Here is an 18,203-nt window from a genome sequence, read left to right on the forward strand (position 1 = left end):
TCATAATCACCTTGTGGGGAAGTACCAGTTTATCACCTTTATAGACAAAGAAGCACAAATCACAGCAAATGCAGCCAATGCTCACCCTAACCCTCAAGTTCTGGTAGAGAGGGATTCAAGAGTGAGGGAGTGCAGCAGTGACAAATGGAGGTCAAGTTAAGAGCTGAAAAATGCCCATTGTGTTTGGCCATTGGGTCATTGGTTAGTTTAGCAAGTGCAATTTTAATGGAAAGGTGTGTGTGCATGTCAGATTAAGATGTTTTAGGAAAGTATGGGAGGTGAAAGAATTGAGTCTACTCTTGAAAGTTTATAAAAGGGAGCAGAAACTTCATGGTGGTTTGGACAGTGGGACACTGGAATCAGACCTGGACTTGAACTCTGCCACTGCTGTATGATGCTGAGGACACTGTCCAACAAAGCCTCTCCTCATTCTTAAAATGGGATTAATGCCTATTTCACGGGGTTATTGTGAGGATTAATTAAATTTATGTTTGTGAAGTATATGGAACACAGGTACTCCACAAAATGGAATTATTAAGGTTGAGGGGAGGGTTTGTTTTTAAAGATGAGAATGTTTATAGGTTGAGATGCTACATCAAAAGAGGTTGAAAGTGAAAGGGTCTATACTGGTAGGAAAGGGCGGTCTGGTTTCTCAGTGAATCCTGTTGGGTCTAGTGCTTACACCACTTCCAAAGTTAGGCTAGAGAAGTGACACCTACAGAATTTCCATCGGGAGGAGCTTAGAAAGGATCTCAGAAAGTGGGTGCTAATGCTGATTTTTGCTTTAAAGCTAGGTATGCCTATCAAGCATTCTGTCCCTTTTTCTGAAAGAATGGAAGTGGGGGTGATTAGCAAAAGGGCTGATGGCGATCATGGTATGTTCAAGCCTTTACAAACAGCCTTTATTTTATTTTATTTTTTTAAACATATAATATATGCTATTATTTTTTTAAAAAATATATTTGATTGATTTTTTACAGAGAGGAAGGGAGAGGGATAGAGAGTTAGAAACATCGATGAGAGAGAAGCATGGATCAGCTGCCTCCTGCACACTCCCTACTGGGGATGTGCCTGCAACCAAGGTACATGCCCTTGGCCGGAATCGAACCTGGGACCTTTCAGTCCGCAGGCCGATGCTCTATCCACTGAGCCAAACCGGTTAGGGCTACAAACCGCCTTTAGAAGTCTCAGCGCAGCCCAGGCCGGGTACTCAGTTGGTTAGAGCATCGTTCCCAAGCCCTACAGGAGTGTGTGTCTGTCTCTTGTCTCTCTGTTTCTGTCTCTCTGTCTCTCTTTAAAATAAATAAAATTTAAAAATATTGGTGCAGATAACTGAAGGCTTTCAGGCGATTCCGCACGTGTGCGTGCCCAAGGCTAAGCGCAGGACTTCAAAACGTGTGCCCGCCTCCCCTCCCCCACTGGAGGAAGACTTGGCGGGGGCCCCTGCACATGCGCGAACGCAGTCCCCCTCCCCCTCCCCGAGTCTCCTGGCAACAGGACTCCACTGCGGAGGTCGCAATGGACCAGCCAGATAAGGCGGTCACTTCTACCCCAGTAAGGGAAGACTTGGGGGAAGGCGGTTCAGTGGTCCTGGCCTCGGTACTGCCCCTCTGACGCGCCCAACTACAGGTCCCCTTCGCCCCTCTCTTCCGCCAAAATGCCACCTCTAGTCCCAGGCCTTTGCAACCCTCCTGTTCTCTCTCCTCTCTCTCTTCTTACCACCTTGTAGTCCTTTCTTCTGACCTTTGAGTTCTACTTCATTTTATTTCCTCTGCCCTTGCTACTCCTTCATCCTCCCGATTGCCCTTTGTTATCTGTATCTTCCCTCTTCTTCCCTACTACTAATGCTGGGGACCACTGCTTTAATAGAGTGATTAGATTTCTTTCATTTTCCTCTAACGAGAGAATGTTTCTGTTATTGTTTTCAGTCTATGAACACGTTTTTGAGTTTAGTATTTATAAAATATTTTAAACTACCTTTGTTTAGTTTTTAAATTTGGGCTAAGGATGTTTAGCCTATCTTTTGTAAAGTGATTCACCCTAAAGCGAATTTGAAGTGGTAGATGGGTGGAGTTTAGATCACCTGCCTTGAGCAAAACAAAACAGCAGCTGCCAGTCACCTTCTTTTGGATATATATCATGTTTACTTTTCTCTTGTCCTTCCCAACTCATTTTCCTGGCCCAGGTAGAGGTAGGAGACCTGTCTTGACATGCCTGGGAAAGTTCGATTTCTGTGACTATAAATGTGCAACAGAGAACTTTCAGTATTAATCTAACAAAGGCAATAGATCAAAAGAAGTTCAGATTAGTGTGTATGAAACAAGGTTTTTCTTAGAGAAGTGCACATATTACATAGTAAAACCAAAGCCAGGGGTACTCATAAGTAGAATAGATATAAATTGCTAGACAGGAACAATGAATTATATCAGTTTTGCTAATTTGATGATTATTTTTAATGTATTGTTGTTTGAGATAACCGATATTTTGTACTAATAACAAAAACATTATAAATGAAAGTAGAAATCAATATTTTAATGATTTTACTTAGTGGGAATAACACCAAAGGAAACACTGAACAATTGTGTTCTGTTAACAGTGAAGCTGAATCAATGTGGAAAAATAAAAGAGTATAGAGTACTTATGGAAGACAAGAGTGTCCTTGGAAACTGAAGAATACCAAAATAATCTGCTTCTTAACTTGGCAGATGAGATGTTAAAAATAAGAGCTACCATTTATTATTGAGCACTGGTTGTTGGTGCAAGTGTTTATATGTACAACTAGAGGTTCGGTGCACAGAATTCGTGCATGGGGATGGGAGGGTGGTCCCTGAGCCCGGCCTGCACCCTCTTGCAATCCGGGATCAGGCCTAAACTGGCAGTTGGACATCCCTCTCGCAATCTGGGACCACTGACTCCCAACTGCTCGCCTGCCTGCCTGCCTGATCGCCCCTAACCATTCTGCCTGTCTGCCCAATCGCCCTTAACTGCTCACCTGCCTGCCTGATCACCCCTAACCCTCTCTGCCTTGGCCCCCGCCACCCTGGCTTAGTCCATTATGACGTCCAGAAGGTCGTTTGGCTGTCTGGTCTAATTAGCATATTACGCTTTTATTATTATAGATGCCTTATGCTCGTGCCAACCTCTGATGCCTTATTTTTTTAAATTCTTTATTGTTTAAAGTATTACATATGCCTCCTTTTCCCCCCATTGACCTCTCCCCAGCCGCTCCCACTCCCCAGCACATGCCCTCACCCCCCTACTGTCTATGTCCATCCCTGATGCCTTATTTTTATCCTCCTAAGAGGAAGTGGGGGCTCATAAGGGCCAAAGTAATTTGCCTAGTGCTCTTTAGCTAGTAAGTGGCAGAGCTGGAGTTCAAGCCCAAGTTTGTCTGGCTCCTCTATCACTCTGACTCTTCAGTGTGACAGCTAGCTGGACAAACTGAGAGAACTAGCTATATCATACTTATGATATATTTTTTTTAATGTACGTGAACCTAGGAAATAGAAATTGGCAATGTTTGCCATATCTCCAGGAATTTGTATCTCAATATCACATTAATCTGATGACTACACATTTTGACCTTGAGTTCCCAGCACAAGCACCTGAACCACACATATTTTTTTAGGGTAAAACATTCAAGCAGTTTTTATTCATTAATACTCATAAATGCACATAGTAGCTTCATTAGGGATTTCAATTTTCCTCTTCAGTTTGAATGTGGAGTACTAGGAGAGCCCTTTGCATGTCAGGGTACAGGAAGCAGAGATCACCCCTGCATTGCTGCCTAATGGACACGACATAGCAACAGACCTGAAATTACAGTCACCAAACAAACTCAAGATAACTGTTCACTGTCATTGACAAATACAGCGCTGAGGGCATTGTCTACGAATTGGGACCTCATCAAAGAGGAAGGGGTGGAAGCTCATTTCTTTCTTTTAAGTTTAGGTTTTCTAAAGCCTCCAAAACACCTAAGGGAATAATATTACACAGTTCTTGGCATCAAAATGTGCCATGTCCCCCAGGTTATCCTCTTCTGAGGATGAGCTCTCTTTACCCACTAAAGTGGACAGAAGGACTGAACCATAAATCTTAATAACAATTACAATAATACAATTTTGATTTACATAACTCCTTTCTTCCCAAGAACACCAAATTTTGTCACATCTAATTATCCTTATGGCACCTCTGTCACATGGGGATGTTTATTGTTCTAATTTTCCCAAAGGGAATTTAGATATTTAAAAAGCACTTAAAATAATAACATAGCAATTTAAAGAACTATTACAGGCAAAATGGATAGCAGTGTTTTTATTTGAATTCAGACTGATAAATTTGGTGCAGGTATTAACTAATTTAAGTAAATATTTTATAAGTTATGTCTGACTTCCAGGGATCACCTCTCAAATGAATAAACATATTTTATGTTTGTTAATAGAAACCAATCCGGAAGCGATCATCTTTTGAAAGAGAAGGATGGTGGAGAGTATCATTAACAGTATGTACATTTTCATTCATATTATTCTTATTCCCATTAACATTTGATTAAGTCAGTCTTACCGTTTAAATCACTAACAATTCGTAAGAAAACAGTAGGCTTTATTTCATCCTTATAATTTTAGCATCAGCATGTGAATGAGAAACTAAAATTTCAATTTAAAAGCTTGGAAAAGTAAATCAACTCTAGAAATCTATTTGTGTTACAAAATATCGAGGTAAGATCCACCTAGTTTATGAACTTGGTAAGAGGACACAAGAAAGATAAGGCATACATTCCTGAGAGGTTTTTGGGTTTCAGTTCTTATCTTACTTAGCACAGAGCCTATGATAACTTTTATTAGTTAACATGGTCAGCATATGAAAGCAAGGTAGTAAAATGACCAGAAGATCCCCCTCTCAGGAGACGACATTTCTATATTGCAGAAATGTTTCCCATCCACGCCCTGCAATAACAGAAGGGCCCCATGGGCCAAAGCCTTCTTGGAATTGAACTCATTGTAACAGTGGCACTGAGCTGAGTGCTCAGTGGAAAGATGGCCACAAAAGCAGCAGTGACTAAACCTTCAGGTTTGGCCATGTAGCCACATTGCGGTTGGGATTTGAAAGTACCCAACCCCTTATTGGACTAATTAGACAAAATGCTCTGCCAATTCATCCTCCGCCTCCTGTTATTATCTTGTAGCTTCTCATTTAAGGGCTAGACAGAAACATGTAGCATCTACTAAGCAGAAGTAGGATAACGTTTATTTAGCCAAGAAACTAAATTTCAGGTCTCACTAGAGGCCTGAAATTTATAACCAAGTTGAATCTCAAGTTTAAGTATCTGTGAAGCTACTTTTTAAGAAAAAAACTTCAACTATAGCCATAACCCATTGGCTATTACTCAGCAGCTGTCTCAGAAAGGAAATAATCATGATTCTCTTAAACTATTGTTCTGCCCAGAGTGTTTACTGTATTTTAATAGAATTTTATTAAACTGTAAAACTAAGAGATGCTGCTTAGGAATGACCCTTTCAAGAATGCTGCTGTTGGAGATGTTGCTGGTTTACACACTGATGTGAAAAAACGATGTCAATTTTCCACAGAATACTCCTATCCCTGGCACTTACCACTTGAAAACTTTTATTGAAGAATCCCTATTAAATCCAGTGAGAGCAACTTACAATTTTAAAAACGAAGGAAGGAAAAAACCACCTCTTGTGCAAAGAAACAATCCAGTAGTAACGGACCTTCCCCCGTACATGCCTCCCGGCTTCTTGGACTTGTTGAAGAAGCAAGCAGCCACTTACTCATTTAAAGACCAACCGCGGTCAAGCCCCAGCTCCTTGGTTTACAGAGATCAGGTAAAGCCCTACTAGCAGCTGGGTTTTTGTGGGAAAGCTACCAAGAGCCTGGAGGAAAATAGTCTATAAAACTTTGAGTGTATCTCCCCAGGGACAAAGTAGCAATCTTTAGGATGCCTTATTTTCTGCAGAAATCAAACAAGGGCTGCCTAATTTGCAAATATGTCCTGCAAGATTTTTGAGGCCTCCTTAACCTCAGGAGAGGACGGGGGAGGGGGGCCGGCGGAGGATTGTTCGCTCTGGAGGGAATCTTGGCAGGATTCCCCCAACTGGGGGAGCCTCTGGGATCTTATCTGTGGTTGGCCCATGCTTCTGGTCTTTTCAAGCAGTTTACACAGTGTACTCTCTCTTTTTTATATATAAAGATTAAAAAAATATTTTTATTGATTTCAGAGAGGAAGGGAGAGGGAGAGAGAGACAGAACCATCAATGATGAGAGAGAATCATTGATTTGGCTGCCTCCTGCACCCCCCACACTGGGGATATAGCCCACAACCTGAGCATGTGCCCTGACGGGGAATCGAACCGTGACCTCCTGGTTTACAGGTCGACGCTTAACCATTGAGCCATGCCGGCCGGGCTGTACTCTCTTCTTTTAAAAAGAAAACTCTGCCTTTCAGTGAGTGTGGGCCCTTATTAGAGCGTGAACATAACCATATGCCACAGGGAAGCTTTTCCCAAAATTTCTTGTAGAAATGAGCACTGTGGTACCAGGAAGGTAAGATTCTACTCTCAGGTCCACCAGTTCATTCATAACATCGATAATAATTGCTATGCTTATGGCTCTGTGCCAGGCTCTGTGAACGGAAGATGTCCCTGACTTGCAAATATTTAAGTAACAATGCAAGAGCAAATATATCAAATGCTGAGATAAATCATCAGTTTCCTGATGATGATAAATAGTGTAGCAGGAAATCCCAGAGGAGAGTTCAGTGTAGGCTGGATTGAAAAGTTGGAAGGTTCCCTGGATGAAGTAGGACTCAAACTAGACCTTGAATAATACATGGCACTTATGTGGCTCTTAATAGTTTACTGTGAACTTCTACATATATTCTATTAGCAGTTCTTCCCAGGCATTCTGAAATAGGCAGAACAGATGTTCGCTCCATTTTACATGCACATAAACTGAGGTGAATAGACTAAGTAACTTGTTCAGTGGCAGAGGAGTACTTTTAACTGAGGGCTTCTGGTCCCCAATTTGGCGCTCTTTCCAACTACCCTGGGCCTCTGGCCATGAATAAGGGGCAGGGTTTGGATGGGTGGAACCCAAGAGCTGTGTCTCCAGGGAGGGGCACAGCACTGTTAAGGCCTCTTCCAGGGACTGAGTTGTGACTTGGACTTTGTTACTTGGGACTTTGGGCCTTAATATCTCCTATTTATAAGGAAGCTAGTAATAGTATTAGTCTTCACAACCCTATCAGAGTGTTGCTGAGCAGAAATGCATTGTAACTGGAAGTTGAGTTAAATACAGTGGTTGTAGCGATTATTAGGATGAATGAGAATTTTTCCCTGGGATGAGCGCATGTTGTACGCAACCAGTAAACCCATCTTATTGTTTTGCAAATTATAGCTTTGGAACAGGGCAGAATGATAAAAGTTCACTGGGTAAGTCTTATCCTATTCACTTCAGTGGATGAATACAAACACTAAATTTTACTTAGACTTTTATGGCTTGGTATCAGGTCACCATGCTTCATGTGAAATAATTCTGGCCACGTCCAGGGCATAACCATTCTTCCTTATTCTCCACCACCATTTACTTCCCTTCTGCTTCATCTTGTCTTGCTTTTAGGGGTTTCTGAGGGTAGGCCAAGGCTCATTGTTGAAGAGAAAACACAGAAGGTTGGTATTAGGCAAAATTTAAGGCTTTAAAAGACCAAAAGAATTTGGCTTACCCACAGGGGTGGACAAAACCTTCTGAAAACATATTTTTCCTGTGTTTTTTTTTCTTTCTTCTCTCTCTCCCCACCTCCCACAAAGGATTGAGCTCCAGAAACTGGGAGAATTACATGTTTTCCTAATTTTCTGTTTCAAAGGTCTATGACGGTATGTTCACAGAAGGAGAGCTACCCAGATGTAACATTGTTTACTCACCAATAAAACTCATAATTCTGGTTTTTTAATGGCAGAATTCAGTAAAATAATAATTTGAATAATTTGAGGTAGATATAGTATATATTAATATTATTACTTATTAAGATAGAGCAACATTCTCTCAAGCTTCAGAATTTTTAATAGAATATTCACTTTATACCTCATTAAGGCTGTTTATTATTTGTAAGAAAGTTTTTACTATTTTTGTTTGGAAGCATGTAACTCAACTAGAGAACCTGTATCAAAGAATTCTATCATATACTAGAGGCCCAGTGCACAAAATTCATGCACTGTGGGGGAGAGGGAATGCTCAGCCTGGCCTGTGCCCTCTCTCAGTCTGGGAGCCCCACGATCAATCACCCTGCAGAGGGAGGCCCCGCTCACCCACTGCAGAACCGCTGGCCAGGTAGCCAGGGCCTCCCTCTGAGGGGCGATCATGGGGCAATGGCAGGGCCCCCAACCAATCACATCACACCCTCCTTGACTGGCCTGGTGCCATGGGTGTCATAGTGTGGTCGTCCAGAGAGTCGTATTGCTGTTCGGCCATTCAGTCGATTTGCATATTATGCTTTTATTATTATAGATATATTTGAATGTGTGTGTGTGTGTGTGTGTGTGTGTGTGTATAAGGGGGCTGGGGGTAGTAAAGGATAAAGGGGGCCAAATATATGGGAACAGAAGATAATTTGTCTAATTTGTCTATGGGTGGTGGGCACACAATGCAATATACAGATTATATATCATAGAAATCTACACTTGAAACCTATATAATCCGTGTCACTCCAATAAATTTAATTGATAAAAAAGAGTATTTGAGATGGCCCTAAATTTTTTAAAATAAATTTTTCTTATTAGAGAATCAATACGTTTTTGTTGTAGAATTATACGTACAAAAGTGGGACCATCTCTCTCCATATACACAGCTTGTGACCTGCTTCTCCCCAATGTTGCTGTCATCCACTAACCTCAGGGTTACTCCCACTTATTTCTGGATGATTTTAGCTCCCTTCTCTCCCTGCCGCCCTTGCCACTACTCCTGTCATCATTTCAGTACACATGCAGATGACCTTCCAACAATCTCCCTTCTCAGTTTCTTGAACTCTCCTCTACCTCAGCTACTCACTCCTTGGATTTTTTCAAGACCAATAATTTCAACCCTGCATAATCTCAACTGCATGCACCCTACTCTGACCACTCCTAATGTTCTGCCTCACTCACTCTAGTATCCCAGCCCTCCTCCCCCCAATTTTTCTGTTCCCCACAATCTATAATCCATTGATCCTACTTGCAAAGCTTAAATCCCATAGTCATCAGAGTTACTCTCAGCATACGCCCTCAATTCCCTTGCTCCTGATGGCATATCTCACTTGTTTGTCAAAGCCACAAACCTGGGTAAATCTAACTCTCTGGGGACTTTGTACCTGCATCCATGTTGCGGAATGACTGGCCTCATTTTATAGTCTTCACCTCACATGGGCACTGGATGGACTTCCCTAGTCTGTTTACCTCCCACTCTCCTGGGTGGCTTTATTTCACATCTCTCCTTTCCAAATCCCTGACACCTCCACCTCAATCCTCCTCATTTTTTCTTCTCAGCCTTTTTTTCAGGTTCAGCCCCTTCTCCCTGACCTCTTGTGGGAGTGCCCCAGGCCCCAGACCTCTTCCTCCTCTACACTTGCTCCCTCTACATTCACTCCTTTGGTGATCTCATTTAGTCTCGGCTTTGAACACCATCTCTTTATGATTTCCAAATTATATCTCCTGCCCAGACTCCTCTCTTGAATTCCAGACTTGTATATCCAACTGCTTTTTTTTTTTTTTTTAACTTCTCCACTTATATGTCTAATTCAGGGTTTCTCAACTTGGGCGCGATTGACGTTTTGGAAGGAATAATTCTTTGTTGTGGGGAACTGTTCTGTGCTTTGTAGCATGTTTAGCAGCATTCCTGGATAATTGATGCCATTAGCTAATTAGATGCCAATAGCAGTCCCCCTCTCAGTTGTAACAACCAAAACTGCCTCCAGACATTGCCAAATGTCCCCCGGGGGCACCCCCCTCCTGATTGGGAACCACTGGGTTTAAGTCTTTGCAATAGTGGGTGTGATCTCTGAGTGGTCGTTCTCAGAGTCAGCAGTTCTGTTGGGGACTGGCTTTATTCCAGACCTCCTCTTTTACTCCTCCCTCTCCCTCTCTTTCTGCCCGACTGGCCTCCTGGAAGCTTCCTGACTTGGCCACTCCCAACTCAGGGTCTTTGCACCGGATCTTGCCAGCTCATTGACCTTTGTTAGCTATGTTTATAGCTGTGGTAAAGATATCTCTGAAATCATGTTAATCTGAAAGTGCTCCACGGTACCACCAAAGGGATTTTCAACAGGATGGTTTTTCATTGAGCAAGGTATTAACTGGGCTGGCAAGTGATACTGTAAGGAACTCAAAACTTAAATGTTGAGATAATAAAGAGCAAAACATAGGTAAGATGGAGCAATTCATTGTACCAACACCATTTAAATTAAAAAAGTGACCCTAAAAATTGGCTCATTTAGCAGATATTTTTGAAACTGAATTCTCAAAGAACAAGTGTCACATGCAAATATGTCAAGAAAGTGGCAAATGCAAAAGGATTTTGAAAGATGGTTACAGAAAATTTATCTCAGGGATTGGGACCCACTGTAATTCTTAGTTCATTTGGAGCCTCCTTAACTCTTTCCTGCTTAAGTCTTTTCTGCTATCTGAGATCAAGCTCACCATCTCAGCTCCAAGGATGTCAGGAGTGCATAGCAGTGTTTGAATAAAAAATCTCCTAGGATAAACCAAAGAAGTCTGAAGTGACTCTACAAGGTTGCACAGTATATGATTTTGTCTACATGGAAGACTGAATAAAATCAGATATTGGATAACCTAAAAAAATAAAAAGAACAATATAATTGGTATCATTAAGCAGACTTCTTTTTGAGAAGGTCCTATATTGTTTATCTCTCATTCCATAAAGAAGTCTGAGCAGTGAGTCAGTGATACTTCCATACGACACAAAAGACTTTACTTCTCAGAGAAAAGATACACTTGAATTTCTGCCAATAATACCTGCAAAGTACTGCACCTGCCAGCCCTTCGGCTGCATTCACCTTATGGTCATTCCGACAGGGCTTGAACACATTGAAAAAATCTGTTTCCTTCTGTCCCACCTATTTATGGATTTGGTTCTCAAAATGTTGTCATACCAAGAGCCTAATAAGTAGGGTTGGATTTTTTCACTTATTCTGACCTTGATGGTGTTGGTACAACAGAACTGAATGAAGTATCCATACTAATATCATCCTGTCATATTGTATGGCTACAAGCTATTGCAAGATTTCCGAGTGCCTAATCTACATGGACTGAAACATTAACTAGAATCAGGTATTTTTATGAGCACATTGTCTAGATTCTTTGTGCCTCATTACAAATGAAGAAGTGACAGGCATCTGTAGGAATTAGGAAAATATATATGTATATTAAAAATCTCCAAGGACAGTGGAGCCACCCAGAATAGTTTGCAACAATGTGCAGAGAAACAGTCTTTTACATAAGGCAGCGGACTATTCACAACTTTATGGAAAAAAAGCCCTCTCTCAGTAATACTAAATAGCAAAGAATGGCCAAGCCAAGTAAAGTAAGACAAATACAGAAGCTACAGGGAACCAATATTCCTTTCTAATCTAGTGCTGTCTGAGTTTTTCCATAAGTACTTTTTTATAGAAACTCTATGTGATTGCTGAGTATACATAGATAAACAGCTGCTTTAAGGGTGTTTTTTTCTTCTTCACTTTTCAATTCTCTTTCTTCTTTCTCCTTCTGAGTATGTGTGTATATGTATATAAGAGAGTAAGCGAGCATGCAAGAGCAAGCATATAAAGCATACATGCATTATTTAAAGTAAATAGAAAGCAAACACCCATATAACCATCATCAAAGTCAAGAAATAGGATGTTGCAGCCCCCAAAGCCCCCTGCTTAAAATACATTTTCCTGCTTCCACACTAGAATAATAAATAATACCCTTGTTTCCTGGGTGTTTATTTAATGTCAAGTGAACAATGAACAAGGCACAGGTGCATCAGGACAATGTGTGCATTTTATCATAAAATTTGTATTTACTGCTATTTTTAGTGTATCGACAACATCTGCCTATACACTCAAAATTGGGTACTAATATGTGAATGAAAGCAACAGGGTGAGCTGTATTAGCTGAGATTCCATGGGGCATAGAGTGCCAGCATATGGATGCCTTATTTTGAAGGCCTGGGGTGGGGGTGGGGGGTAGAGGGGATGGGCAGCGGGGGCAAGCTAGAAGAGGTCAGTGGGGACATATGTAATACTTTCAACAATAAAGATTTAAAGATAAAATTTAAAAAGGCAGCATTGCATTTTTAAATCTGATTTTAAAATAATAGAAGGTAGGGAGTAGATTGCTCACTTTGGGAAGGATTCTTCCTAGGATTTTATAATATAATTGCTTCCTACCAGCTCCTTCAATAGGAGTTCTGGAGGTTGGGTCAGTCTTCCTGGCTTCTCATTCGGCTTCCTCCTCTCCTTCCCTTCCCTTACATATCCCAAGCTCTGTGCTTACCGGATCCTTCTACTCCCTTACTCATGCACCTCTGAGCTAAAATCCATAACCCGGGGATGATGGATCCACCAGGTAGTTTTGCAGCAAGTTTGACAATGGGCAGAGAGACAGTCTCTTCTGCAATGTTTCTCCTTAGAATACCTTCCTGGCTCCCCTCTAGGAAGTTCCTCTTCCTTAAAACCCTCAAATCTCTTTGTCTTCACCACCTTCAGAACCCCCAGTTTTATAGATGTATAATTGACAAAATTATATGTATTTGAGGTGTACAACATGATGATTTGATTGTGAATATATTGTGAAATGGTTACCACAATCAAGTTGATTACCATATCCATCACCTCACATTGTTATCTTTATGTGTATGGATGAGAACATATAAGCTCTATTCTCTTAGCAAATGTCAAGTATACCAATACAGTATTATTAACTATTGTTATCATGCTGTACCTTGTATCCCCAGAACTTATTTAGCTTATAACTGAAATTTTGTACACTTTGACCAACCCCCCATCTCCACCCCAGCCCTGGGCAACCACCATTCTTTCCCCTCCCGCCCTGGCAACCACCATTCTATTCCTTCAGGAGTACAGGCTCTCTAGTCAGGAGTACAGGCTCTCTGGATTCCACGTATAAGTGATACAAAACAGTATTTGTCTTTCTCTGTCTGGCTTATTTCACTTAGCATTATGCATGTTGTTGCAAAAGGCAGGATTTCCTTCCATTTTTATGCTGAATTATCAAAATATATTTTTCAGTTATTTATATATCACATTTTCTTTTCCATTCATGCATCAAGGGACACTTAGGTTGTTTACATAGCTTAGCCATTGTGAATAATGCTGCACTGAGCGTGGGAGTGCAGATGTCTCTTCCAGATACTGATTTTGTTTCCTTTGGATATATACTCAGAAGTGGAATTGCAAGATCGTATGGTAATTCTTCTAGTTTTAATATTTCAAGAAACCTTTTTTTCATAATGTCTGTACCATTTTACATTTCCAACAACAGTGCACAAGGGTTCCCTTTTCTCTACATCCTCACCAATACTTGTTATCGCTTGTCTTTTTTATAATAGCCATCCTAACAGTTGTGAGGTGACATCACATTGTGGTTTTGATTTGCATTCCTTGATGATTAGTGGTGTTTCAGCACCTTTTCATGTAACTGTTGGGTGTTTGTATGTTTTCTTTGAAAAAAATACCTATTCAGGTCTTTTGCCCAATTTAATTGGATTATTTTTTGGTTATTGAGTTGTATGAGTTCCTTATATATTTTAGATATTAAAACCTTATCAGATGCATGGTTTGTAAATACTTTCTCCCATTGCTTACGTTGCCTTTTCACTTTGTTGATTGTTTCCTTGGCTATGCAGAAGCTTTTTAGTTTGATGTCTTCCTACTGCTTTATTTTTGCTTTTGATGCATTAGAATTATTTTCCTCTTTTTAGTGTTATATTAAAAAAAATTATTGCTAAGACTGATGTCAAAGAGTTTTCCCTATGTTTTCTTCTAGGAGTTTAGTGGCTTCAAGTTTTACATTTAAGTATTCAGTCCTTCTTGAGTCAATTTTTATGAGTGATATAAGATAGGGGTTTAATTTTATTCTTTTGCATGTGGATATCCTGTTTTCCCAATACAATTTATTGAAGAGACTATTCTTTCCCCCATAGTGAATTCTTGGTGCCCTTGCCAAGATAAGTTGATTGTGTATGCATGGATGTTTCTTTGGAGGTAGGGGGGAGCTTTCATTCTGTTGCATTGGTCTATGTATTTGTTTTTATGCTAATACCATACTGTTTTTATGACTATAGTTTTGTAATATAGTTTGAAATCAGGAAGTGTGATGCCTTCAGCTTTTTTTTCCCCTTTCTCAAGATTGCTTTGACTTTAAGCTCTTTTGTGGTTCTATATAAATTTTTAGGATTGTTTTTCTGTATCTGTGAAACATGCTATTGGAATTTTTAAAAATATATTTTTATTGATTTCAGAGAGAAAGGGAGAGGGAGAGAGAGATAAAAACATCAATGTTGAGAGAGAATCATTGATTGGCTGCCTCCTACATGCCCCACACTGGGGATCGAGCCCACAACCTAGGCATGTGCCCTGACTGGGAATGGAACTGTGACTTCCTGGTTCATGGGTTGATGCTCAAGCACTGAGCCACACTGATTGGGTGCTGTTGGAATTTTTATAGGGATGTTATTGAGTTTATACATTGCTTTGAGTAGTATTAATTCTTCTCATCCATGGACATGGGGATATCTTTCCATTTATTTGTATCTATTTCTTTTTTTTTTAATATGTTTTTATTGATTTTTTTTTAGAAAGAGGAAGGGAAAGAGAAACATTGATGAGAGAGGAACATCATCAATTGACTGCCTCCTGGCCGCACCCTCACCGGGGATCGAGTCTGCAACCTGGGCATTTGCCCTAACCAGGAATTGAACCAACAATATGTTGTTCCTGAGTTGATGCTCAACCACTGAGCAACACTGGCTGGGCTTCAATTTCTTTCTTATAGTTTTCAGTGTACAGATCTTTCACTGCCTTAGTTAAATTTATTTCTAAGTGTTTTATTGTGTTTCATTCTATTGCAAATAAGATTGTTTTCTTCATTTCTTGTTCAGATACCTGCAACTTGACTGAATTTATTGATTCATTCTAAGAGTTTTTGAAATGTGAATATCTGTGGAATGTTTTGAAGCTCCACCTTTGAAAATATGCCATTTCCACTGTTAAAATAAAGAATAAATTACATAATGTATGCTCATAAAATAAATGACAGATAATAAGATAAAGTGAGTTTAAGACCTGTATTAATCTATTATTGGTGTCCTGTCCATTCTGTATAGTCAGTTAAGCTTTCACCAGGACAATACAATGTACTTCCTGCGCCAGTTCCCAAGTATGCTTCCAGGTAATTATATACTTATTAAGTTACTTTTAATCGTTTCACTAATGCCTTTCTATATACAGACTTAACAATCAATACTAATGGCTTTTAAACCTCATTTATGCCCATTATGATTAGCATTCTTAAATGTTTAATGAGAGATAGGGAATAAATTAACAAAGATCCTCACATTAAAAAATAAATTTAGGAAATCATATCTATTTTTTTTAAATATAGGAGCTTTGTATTTCGTTCTACAGTTCAAAGATTTCCATCAGCCTACTTCATTCCTGTAAGTACGTTGTAGACACTTAACTCATGGTGAATTTGATGTTTAAAATATGCAATGATTCCTTTTGATATATCAAGATTAACATTTTGCTCATTGGAGTAGATAAGCCGTGAATGATTATATCATTGATTTTAAATATACATAAAGTATATCCGAAGCAATGCTAGGGATTTCAAATGTAAGTTAGCTATTTGTGTCAATTTTCTTTTTTAGGTCTTGACTCACATGACCTCAGTGAGGTAATCCCTAGTCTCCTGTTCAGAATTTCCTGTCCCCCTTCCTCTATTTATTTTTCTCCATAGCACTCATCACTGGCTGGTACACTGACTACATTAAAGTTTGACCTATCCTGTTTTTATCTGTCTCCCTTACTAGAATGTAAGTTTCATGAAGGTGGGGATAGTTGTTTGTTTTTGTCCTGTATACCCAGTACCTAGAAAAATGACTGACACCTAGTATTCGTTGAGTTAACTAAGTAATAAAGTCATCAGAGATATTCAAATAGCTCATTCTATTAGCAACAAAAAGAAAAAGTATCTCTAGGTTCTTTTCTTTAAAAAATGTGAAAATGTTTCTAAAAGTTTCCAAATACATATACATGAATTATGATAAAAATGAACTCTTTTAGATAAGTAACCAGCAGAATGCCAAAAAATAAATAATTATAAAAACTTTAGAAAGATAAGAAAATATGAAATTGTTTTGAAACAATGTGATGGACTATAGTTATTTATTTATAACTAGAAACTTGGGGGTAGGGGGAGGAGACATACAGAAAACATCTGAAACAGTAATTAAGATAACTGAACCGAGCTCAGAAACAGACACTAGGATATAGAAGATTTATATATTTGAGAAAGATGATAGGAGAAATCCATAGGGAAAGGAAGAGACATTTTGTGTTAGACAATTGTTAAATAACTTGGAAAAAACATGTTAGAGTCTTTCTACCACATATTAAAATAAATTCCATATTGATTAATTAAATAATTTTGAAACCATAAAACCAGGAGAAAATATATTAGCATATATCTAATTTTAGGATAAGGCAGCTTTTCTGACATAATAGCATGGATGAAGTACAAAGGAAAAGAAATATATCAGATTATATAACATTTTAATATATTTTTAATATATTTTAGAAAACAAACTGTAAACAAGTTAATAGGTAAATGCCAATTAGAAGTATGTTCAACATGCGTGGCAGATAGAGAGTTACTGGTGACCTTATCTAAAATTCTCTTAATCTCTGGGAAAAACACCAGTAGATTGTAAAACAGATGAAGCCACAAATAGATAATTCATAAAGCAAGAAACTCAGATATCCAACAAAGGTAAAAAAGTTTTGATGTCACTAACACTAAAGTGTGAGAAACTAAAAGGCTGATTGAAAGCTTGCTGTATGTGGGTGGTGTGATGGCCTAAATAACGGCTCCCAAAGATGTCCAAATCCCCAGAATCTGTGAATATTACCTTATAGGGCAGAAACTTTGCAGATATGATTATGTTAAGGATCTTGAGATGGAGAAATTATCCTAGATTATCTCGTGGACCCTAAATGCAATCACAAGTATCCTTATAAAAGGTAGGTAGAGGGAGATTTGAGGAAAGAGAAGAAAGCAATGTTGACCATGGAGGCAGAGATTGGAGTGATGTGGCTACAAGCCAAGGAAGGCAGCCGCTACCAACAACTAGAAGAGGCAGAGAATGGATTCTCCCCTGGAGTCTCCAGAGGTAACATGCCCCTGCCACACCTTGCCTTTGTCCCAGGGAAACTGATTTTGGATATCTGGCCTCCAGAACTTTGAGAGAATAAAATTCTGTTGTTTTAAGCCACCAGATAGATGGTAATTTGTTGCAGCAACCACCAGAAACTAGTAAGGTGGGGGTTGTTCCCAGGTGGATTTCACAGTAGATGGATGTGATGAGGACCTGGCTTTTAATTTTGGTAGCCCATAATTGCTTATATCTGTAGGCCTTTTCTCTTGGACCCATCAGTTGCTTCAAAATGACTCCTTAGCCTCCTGCCTGAGGTGTAAGCCAGTTGCCAGTTCTGGGAACAGAATGGGGGAAGGGTTAGAGGTCTCACCATATGTAAGGTTTCGTTCACTCAATTCCTGTCTTCAGTAAAGGCCCCTGTCCTCACAGTGCCTGGGGCTCCTGAGTCCAGATCTCTGGCACAGTCTCCCCATAAATGAAACCTTCTGTTTCCTACAGGGATGTGGGGTGGGTAGCTACCTGACTGCTGGGGATGAGGTCAAGGGACTTGGGAGAAGACGATCAACAAATCCTGTTTTCAGCTCCACTCGCACCTCCATCTCACAGGTGCCCGATGCCTAAAATTCCTGAGCTTCTCTTAGGTTCTGTGGAGCAAATCAGCCTGCTCCACGTCAGGTTCTATTCCTCCTAACTGCTTCACATCTTCGAAAATATGTTATCTCTGTTGGCCATTGTCTCTTCTCTTGGCTCTCTGT

The 18,203-nt window shown here is 39.7% G+C and overlaps 1 protein-coding gene across 1 annotated transcript; it reads left to right on the forward strand.

Annotated features, from left to right (window-relative positions):
* Positions 1–1,383: 1,383 nt before the first annotated feature.
* Positions 1,384–15,744, forward strand: STPG4 (sperm-tail PG-rich repeat containing 4). Its single transcript, XM_023747001.1, has 5 exons — positions 1,384–1,599; positions 4,442–4,501; positions 5,589–5,846; positions 15,397–15,461; positions 15,675–15,744. The coding sequence occupies exons 1-5, from the start codon at positions 1,450–1,452 to the stop codon at positions 15,742–15,744; spliced, it is 603 nt and encodes a 200-aa protein (XP_023602769.1). The 5' UTR covers positions 1,384–1,449.
* The last annotated feature ends 2,459 nt before the right edge of the window (positions 15,745–18,203 follow it).

The sequence above is a fragment of the Myotis lucifugus genome, unplaced genomic scaffold (assembly GCF_000147115.1).
Source record: "Myotis lucifugus unplaced genomic scaffold, Myoluc2.0 scaffold_6, whole genome shotgun sequence".
Taxonomy (NCBI): domain Eukaryota; kingdom Metazoa; phylum Chordata; class Mammalia; order Chiroptera; family Vespertilionidae; genus Myotis; species Myotis lucifugus.

Coding starts and splice junctions, on each gene's coding strand:
- STPG4 (XM_023747001.1), top strand. CDS start 1,450: ATGCGCGAACGCAGTCCCCCTCCCCCTCCCCGAGTCTCCTGGCAACAG. Junction 1,600..4,441: donor GTTCAGTGGTCCTGGCCTCG/GTACTGCCCCTC, acceptor GTTTGTTAATAG/AAACCAATCCGGAAGCGATC. Junction 15,462..15,674: donor GTTCCCAAGTATGCTTCCAG/GTAATTATATAC, acceptor TTTTAAATATAG/GAGCTTTGTATTTCGTTCTA.